Raw genomic sequence first — 9,356 nt, 5'->3', positions numbered from 1 at the left:
TATATATATATATATATATATATTGTGGAAATCTGTACGAAAATGATGTTCATGTCTACTAGGACTGATTTGAAGCTTTTTGATCAGCTGCGGCGTTTCGTCCCTGTTTCTTACACTAGACTCATCAATAAAGCGATGTAATGTGGGACCTGAGGATCGATTCTGTATCTTGAAATGAGATAAAAATTATAAAAGTGAGCGAATTTACTAGAATACTGATTATTTCATTAGTCAACACCTAATAAATTTGCTCGCTTTTGTAATTTTCATCTTGTTTGAAGATACAAAATCAACCTCCTGCCTTAGACGCCTGGAATGAATTTAGATTGATGTTCTATTTAAAGGGAATTCGCGGTGCTCACGCGAATCTGAGCGAATCCCATTGGACCTCTGATGACGAATCGCCACAAAATATATATGATGTACAAATATGAAATGACGATTTTTTTCCCAAAAAAAACATGTTAAATTCGGAAGAATGATAAAAAGAGATTTATTCAAAGTATGCTCCATTGCTAGTTACACATTTTTCCCATCTTTCGGGCAATTTGTAGATATCACGCCAATAAAAATCTTCCCCTTTTGCCGCGAACCATTCATCGAGCTATTTTTTCACACCTCCTTACAAATCAAAGCGCTGCTCAGCAAGTGCGTGACCCGATGCAAACAAGTGGTAATCGGAAGGAGCCAAGTCTGATGAGTAAGCCGCATGGGGTAGAACTTCCCTGCTGAATGCTTCCGAATTGGTTTTGCCGTATGTGAGCATTACATGGAGAAAAATGACCTTGTGTTGCCTCTTTTTATTCTGGTATTCTGATCGTTTTTTAAGCAGCGAACAGTTCAAATCGATCAATTGTTGTTGATAGCGTTTGGTATTAACCGTTTCGCCAGGCTCATAATAGACCACAATAGCTCATAATAGACCACACCCTTCTGGTCCCACCCCCAAACACAGAGCATCGTTTTCCTGCCAAAGCGATTCGATCTTGCGGTTGATGTGGATGGTACGCCTGTCTATCCATGGTTTTTTGCGCTTGGGATTCTCAAAAAAAATCCACTTTTCATCCCCAATAACGATATGATGCAAGAATAACTTTCTTCTGTATCGTTTGAGCAAAATTTCACATGTGTTTTTGCGCCTCTCCATCTGTTTCTCATTCATGTGACACCCATCTGCCGACTTTCTGAATCTTTCCTATCTCTTGTAGGCGATTGGAAACAGCTTGTTGACTAACGCTCAATTGCTCTGCGAGTTGTTTTTGTGTTTGTGAATCATCTTCATCCAGCAATGCTTGCAATTCCACGTCTTCGTACTTTTTGGGCGGTTTTCCGTGTTTCTTGTCTGCAACATCGAAATCTCCAATTTTGAAACGCTGAAACCATCGTTCACACGTTTTTTGCGATGGAGCATGTTCATCATAAGGTTCTCCAAGTAATCGGTATTTTTTATAACTGTTGCGGCATTCCGCAACAGTTTTCTTCAAATGAAAACAAAAAATTAATGTTGTCCGCGAATGCTCCTTATTTGGTACAAATTTCATATTAAACACAGCAACACAATACTATGCAAACATTTTTCAATCAAATCACTTTGCACGTTTGACACTTGTTGATGGTACAATAAAATGGCGTATAATGTTAAATTTTTGTACTTCACACTGCATTGGTGCGCCATCTGTTTCTCAAATCGTCATTTCATACTTGTACACTGTACCTGGTGTATATATATATATATATATAGTATATATAGTATATGGAGCTTTTCTTAAACTGTGGCCCGATGAAAAAAAGGAAGGCAAACGTCAAGAAAAGAATCAGGAAGACCAATATTAGTGATTTTGACTATTTTCTACTGATGGTAGTAAAACAGCATTAGCTAATCAGTGAATTCCTGGCAATGAAAACAATATAAAGTATCAATTTTGCATTAGAGGGATTTAGTTGCACATTTTGACCGATTTTCAGTTTGGTTTCTGCTTCTCCAATGAGCGCATTTGAGTGGGTGTTATGATAGGAGTATATTGGAGCAAGCGAACAAAGCTATAGAGTTCACTAAATAAAACGTAAACAGTAAGCGAATCGCCATAAAGATCGCCAATCGCAATAAAGACCGTAAAGCTGTAATGTGAACATAGTCAATCCAATAAGTTGATTTCTTACTGTTTACATTTTACTGTTTAATTTTTTTTGTATGTCATGGCCCTTACACTATCAAAGCAACATAGCACAAAAAATGCATAAACAAAATGCAAATAGCATAGTTAATATAAAATTATCTAGATCAATATACATCAAGGATAAAGTTGTTTATTATAGTTGTTTATATTGATTTATATAATATGTTCAGACATAAATTACGTAAATTACGTAAATTGATCCAGACTCCCGGGAAAAAATTTTTCGTATATAATTATATATAAATGGTTATATATAGTTATATATAGTTATATATAAAATATGTCCATATATCAGATTATATATTGTATAATTATATATAATTATACATACTGATGAGAAAAATGAAAGCTATAAAATTAATTAATCCAGTTTTATTGCTAAAATAAGTATTATTGCATTAGCATCATCTTTCAGAACCTTACAGTAAAATTAAGATAAAAAAATATTTCCCTGTGAATTTAAGAATTAATTTCATGATTTCACTACACTCACAAGCGGTCATTCATCCTAAGCTGTTCCTCATCTAGCATTGTTTGACCTCTCGATCGTACGGAAACTGTTCCACGAACATTGAATGTTAATGAATGTATAACTGTGACATATTTATTAGATTTATTTGAGCAGTATTATAGTATTGTAATGTTGTATTGTATAAATATTGTATTGTATAAATATCAAAATTGTCCTACTTTTTATAGGGTGTTTCAGAATTCGTGGACGCCAATTGCACAGCGTGATTGTATATATCAAAAGAAACAATTTTTTTTCTGGCAAAATTGCGTTCAAATAATATTTTTTAAGTGAGAGCAATTTTAAATTAACGAATGAGTGCTCCATGTTACGCATGGATCAGGAGCAGTGTACACAGTGACTCAGCGTATGAACATGTACGTCATTTTCACTATTTTCCTAAAGATTTTATAAAAAACTGCATGATGTATAAATATCATAGTTATTCACGAGTCGTCTAATCTACTTATTTTATTTAATGTACTTATTTTATTTTCAGTCATTTTTTCAGCAATATTAATTGGAAAATATTTTCTTCTTAAATAAGTTATATTCAAAATAGTGATTCTTAAATATCATGCAGTTTTTATTAGCAAAATGGTAAAATAATAACGTATATGTTCATACTCTGAGCCATGCTGTGTGTATGTGCCATGCGTAATGTGGAGCTTATTTGTTAACTTAAAATTGCTCTCTTTAAAATTTAAAAAGTACTGTTTGTATGCAATTTTGCTAGAGGAAAAAGTTACTTCTTTTGACACATACAATCATGCTATGCAATCTGTGTCCGCGAATGAATTTCTGAAACACCCTGTAATTACGGGGATGTTAGAAAAGTTTTGCGCAACATAGTTTTAACATAGAAACAAGTATTTTTTCAGTCAAATTCAGTTTCATTTTTCAACAAAGTCTTCTTTTAAATTGACACATTTTTCCATTGATGTTGTCCTTTAATCCATTCAAATAAATAGTAAGCATCTTGCTCCATAAAATAGGCTTCTACGATGACTTGCTCGTTCGATGAAAATCTCTGTTCTCTGAAACAAATTTTGAGCCTAGGAAACAGAAAATATCGCTGGGGATCAGATCTAGTGAATACAGTGAGTCAATCAATTCGAACTGCAATTCGTAAATTTTTGCCATGGCGACCGTCGAAGTGTGAGATGATGCGATATTTTGATGGAACAGCACTTCCTTCTTCTTCAAATGCGGCTATTTTTTTCGCAATTTCTATTTTCAGTTTATCAATGATTAATGATGCGTGACTGATGTGAACCTAGCGCCCAACTTTATCAAAAATAAAAATTAACACCGTAACGCCTTTGTAAAATTGAAGAGCGCTGTATTTTTTAATCCTTTGAGGATACAAATGAAAATAAAAGAAGTACAAATGAAAACAAAAGGGGTACAAACGATTCTCTTTCAAATGGCATAAATCAAATTAAAAAATCTTAAATGCGCGCTGATCATTTTTTATTTTTCACTTTTTGTTTTACTGTTTGAAGTACAAACAAAATAATGATCGGTACAAACAGATACAAACAGGTACAAACAAGGTACAAACGCGCTACAGTGTTAATTTTTATTTTTGATAAAGTTGAACTTCAGGTTCACGTCGATTGCGTACTCGTTAGTGCACCGTTATTGTTTTAAGATAGTCGATGAATTTCATGACTATCCCAAAAAACAGTTGCCATTATCTTCTCGCCCGATGAAATCGTTTTTGTCTTTATCAGAACAGGTTCATCCTTTGCAATTCACTGTTATGACTGTTCCTTCGTTTCAGAAGTGAAATAGTGAATCCAAGTTTCATCAACAGTTATTAAGCAATGCAAAAAATCCGATTTGTTTCGATCAAATTACAGAGTCTTGAAAATGTTCATTCGAACATTTTTTGGTCCACATTGAGCAAGCGCGGTACCCAACGCACGGCTTACGCATATCTAATTTTTCAGTCAATATATGGCAATATTGACTAAAGAATTCATATGATAAATACGTTTTTCCAATATGCCTATAGTCTCTGCTATCTCTATCTTGATTTGACGATCGTCCAGTATTATTTGATGAATTTTTTCGATATTATCATAATTGTTGTCTAAATATCCATCATCAGCCAAACTGGTACGATCATGTTTAAATTCTGCCCATTTTTTCACAGTGACAAATGATGGAGCAGAGTCCCTGTAAACAGTCTAACTCGGCTTTAAGGAAGTTCTCATGCTACTTCTTAATTAATAGATAGTTTATTCATAATAATATGTAAAATAATTAAAATAATGGAATAAAAAGATTATTAACAATATCTTATGTCATTATACATAATTATTGTTAATTTTATGTTACTAAATATTTTCAAAATAACAAAATAAAAATTGTAAGATACTCATTTAATGCATCGTCCATTTGACATATATTCTAGCTTTTTTCATTGAAGAAAAAACGTAAATTTTTTATAACTTTTTTAACTGTACGATCAATTTAAATGAAACTTTACGAGAACAAACTTAAGTGTTTATTTTATAATTATAACGATTTTTAAATACAAAAAAAATCATTAAAAAACCGTAATGTTTACGGTTTCGGTTTTCTTTACTGATAAAAAAAAACTGAAATTGAAATCGGAACATTTATTTGATATTTTATTAAATCGGAACCGAATCGAAAAAATCTTTCGATCTCTGCTGGAAATATAATCTTAAACTGAAGTTGGAATACATAATATTACAAATTAAATTCATAATTAAAAATTGGCAATTTAATATTATTGATGATAATTATTTTTAAAATAATGTAAAGAATTTATTGCGGAAAATATCATTGTAGGAATTTGAACTTGGAACCTTCCTCATTCTGTGACGGGTACATTCATAATTTTGATAGTCTAACGGAATAATTTTTATATCAGATTTGTATTTAATTAATTTTGTAGATACTTTAGCAAAATCGTTCTTTCCATGTACTCTCGATAGTAAATCACTATTTATTTCGCGTCATTTCAGATTTCGGTTTCGCACAGTATCTCTCGAACTCTGAACACAAATTCACGATACGAGGCTCACCTCTCTACATGGCACCCGAAATGCTATTGAAACATAAGTATGACGCTCGTGTCGACCTATGGAGCGTCGGAGTGATCATGTACGAATGCCTTTTCGGGAAAGCTCCATATTCCAGTAGTAGCTTTCAAGAACTAGCAGAAAAAATCAAGGATAGCCGACCAATAGAGGTGTGATTCCATTGTTAATCGGGGATTATTCCGAATGTAGGGATATTTTCCCACCTGAGTGTCACTCCCAGGGTGTCACGTCATCCTTGTCTAACGTACATAAACAAGGGTGAAAAAAAGAGTGACATTCAGGAATTTGAACTCAGCAAGATGACGATTTTATCCCAGTAGAAAGAAAATGAAACACAATTTTTACAATTAATATCGAACAATTGACAATTTCTTCTTCCATATTTATTTTTTCATTTATTCTTATTTTTAGAAAATATTAAATAAATGTATAATGATTCGAAATACTAATAAATTATAGAATCAATATATAATATCTAATTAACAATAGTAAATTTTAATTGAAATGTAAAAATCCCAGACGTTTGTTTTCACAATAAAAAACTAGATAACTATTATCGGATTGAAATTTATTTTATTTATACGTTCGTGTTTAGCTTTAAACATTTTGATATAACATTAGTAATTCTTTATATTAAATGTACGAAGTACATTACATTATTCGTATTAAGTTTCGCAATTTTTTTCGAGTTCAATAAAGATATTGATGATCATATCGCGAGATAAATAATTCAGTGATGTGCAAAGATCGTCAATTTGATGGCGTATAAAAAAATGCATTAATTCGCGTTAGAGTTCAAACGTGATTGTAAATCACTTATCAGAATTAGTATTATTCACCGTAGATGCCGAAGGCGGCTCATGTGTCGACGACGTGTAAGGATTTGCTTATGGCTCTGTTGAAGCATAATCCTGCCGATCGGATAACGTACGATGAATTTTTCGCACACGATTTTCTAGACTTGGAACATGCACCTACGAAAGAAAATTATGAGAAGGCAGCCACATTGGTACACAAAGCCGTTGAAATGGATACCGAGAAAAATGCAAAAGAGGCATTTTATCTTTACTGCGAGGCGCTTAGATATTTCATTCCAATATTGACAGGTAAGATTGTTTCGTATATTGTTAACATTCGAATATGTTTCGATTTAGATTTCCTGAAATTTTTATAAATGCTTTATTATATAATCATACGTCTATTCAATTAGACGAAAGTGATATAAAACGAAAAGAGGTATTACGACATCGCGTCAACGATTATATAAGAAGAGCAGAAACACTTAAAAAAGTAGCATTTATAGATAAAAACACCGGGAAGCATCTGGCGCCTGAAAATAAAGGGAATGTTTCGTCCCTACAAAGGATATCCTTAGAAAAAAGCTCAGCATTCATCTATAATGAATTACGTTTGTATTGTATTGGGTCCATAAAAAAATGTTTATCTCAAATGAAATATTATCTGAATGCTATTTTTTAGGGATGCACCGGATCATAAAATTATCAGATACCGGATATCCGACCGGATTTAGAGAAAGTGTCTTCTAAAAAAAAGCCTATAAAGGAAAAGATTGTAATTTTACACAATCTATAAGATGTTGTAGCATTATGAATATTTATTTCTAGGACATATTTATTTCTAGAACATTTGTATGAGAAAAAATCAAACAATTTCATGATATCAAATTTCAATCGAACATATTCCCAGAATTACTAATGATATCCGATTATCCGGTCGGATAGTTAAAGAATGCCGGATAATACTGGATACTTTCCGGGTATCCGATACATCCCTATTATTTTTCATTATTTACGCTTTAAACTAAAATATTATCGTTTAAAATAGCGTAAAATTCTAAATTATTAGATTATAAAAGATAACTTGTTTATTAATAGGGGTTCTCAGTAAAAGTACTACAAATATGGTGGATGCACTTGAAATAGGAGAAGTTGCTGAGCAGTATCTCGCTGAGGGTAACTATGCTCTGGCTCTAGAAAAATTTCAGTCCTGTCTAAGTGTACTTGTACCTCTGCTGGGTAAAGAACCGGCAGGTCGAAGAAGAGATTTGCTGCATAAGCAGGTGATTAGATAAATCAGAATATTACACTCTACTGAAACATCTAAACTTATTTCTAAAGTCTTCAAATTTTTTTTTATGAACATTAATACGAAAATAAATAAAAAAATATTAATATAAATGAATTACGCATATTGAAAAAAGATAACCATATATATTTAATATATATATATGCTAAAAAATTTAATAAATAATTTGACAGATATACTAATAAATAATCGTAATTCTTTTTAAATCTTTGGATAATTGTACGCATCAATAAATTCTATTGGAAAGTAAATTTATTATATAAAATGATCTTAATGATTTTATGCCGCTTCAAGGATATCTTGTTGTGTTGCTTCACTATTCAAATAGCTTGAAAAGTATAATATAAAAAGTATAATATGAAATATTGTAATCTATTCCATACAATGACACGAAAGTAAAAAGGTTCAAGAGGATAATGTGAATTAATTACACGGAGTGATTCGTGAATTTGTGTGTTGTTAAAATAAAAGGGAGCATGAACAACAGTTTACCCTGAGAATATCGCACAAGCATTTGAACACGCGTTTGGTGTTCGTACATGTTACACGAGGCGGCTATTCGAGAGATGCTTATTGAAAGTGCATCTATCGGAGGGTTGAATTGTTATAATATGCTATTATTTTATCATTTATAAATTAAACTAAAATATAATGATAATAATATATTTATTGAAATTTGTAAAAAGTATTTAAAAGATGACATTGTTATTTTTATTATTTTGTTGATTTTTTAAATCAATATATATGTGTGTATATTTGAATACAGTTTTTAATATTTTTGATTGATAGGTACAAATTTGGATGAAGGAAGCCGAAAGTACCAAAGGGTTGTTGGCTACCAAGGATATAGATTCCTTGCAACGAACATCCGACGAACAATGTGTATTACAATAACAGATGTTTATGTAACTGATATTGTAGAATAATTATTATTTTAGCTGTCAATATTTTCCGCACCATTGTACAAACTTTGCCATTTGTCATCTTGTACCATGCATTATTTAATTAATTAATGTAATAAATAATTTTATATTTACTTATTATTAATTTTAATTATTAATTTAATATTTGCTGTAATATACGAATATTAATTATTATGTCTGCTTACATAACACAAAGATCAATCCAGGTAACATGATCCGAACACTTTCAGCAGCATTGCAGCGACGTTGCAACATTTCAAGGGCCTTATTCCCAAAAAGCCGCCCATATGAAAATAGTTGCTGCAAATGGTTACAATTCTATATAATATGGGCATATCTAAACCGACATTCTTCAAATATTAATTAATTGCAAATAGTTATTTCAAGAATCAATTAAAAAATCAATGTTTTCAACAATATATAGCTGGAAGAACTCTCTAAAAGATGAGGGCGCATGCATCGCTTTATGATTTCCGGTATGATCACGTGATCAAATAACGGTCGCGGAGCGACCATCCCGACATTTCATGGAAAATTCCCATTTCTGAGCTGAAAACTT

At 31.7% G+C, this 9,356-nt stretch overlaps 1 protein-coding gene across 3 annotated transcripts in view; it reads left to right on the top strand.

The window, feature by feature from the left end:
- LOC108692267 (serine/threonine-protein kinase ULK3) overlaps positions 1–8,910 on the top strand; it is a 20,092-nt gene extending 11,182 nt beyond the window's left edge. For all 3 annotated transcript variants that reach the window (XM_018200440.1, XM_018200442.1, XM_018200441.1), the window contains 5 exons: positions 5,691–5,917; positions 6,613–6,874; positions 6,979–7,176; positions 7,664–7,848; positions 8,664–8,910. In XM_018200440.1, coding sequence (XP_018055929.1) covers positions 5,691–5,917; positions 6,613–6,874; positions 6,979–7,176; positions 7,664–7,848; positions 8,664–8,768 — 977 coding nt within the window. In that variant the 3' untranslated portion in view covers positions 8,769–8,910. The remainder of the gene's footprint in view (positions 1–5,690; positions 5,918–6,612; positions 6,875–6,978; positions 7,177–7,663; positions 7,849–8,663) is intronic.
- The last annotated feature ends 446 nt before the right edge of the window (positions 8,911–9,356 follow it).

Source organism: Atta colombica, unplaced genomic scaffold (assembly GCF_001594045.1).
Source record: "Atta colombica isolate Treedump-2 unplaced genomic scaffold, Acol1.0 scaffold68, whole genome shotgun sequence".
Classification (NCBI taxonomy): Eukaryota; Metazoa; Arthropoda; class Insecta; order Hymenoptera; family Formicidae; genus Atta; species Atta colombica.
The sequence above is the reverse complement of the archived record's forward strand: the minus strand, read 5'-3'. Positions and strand labels throughout refer to the sequence as shown.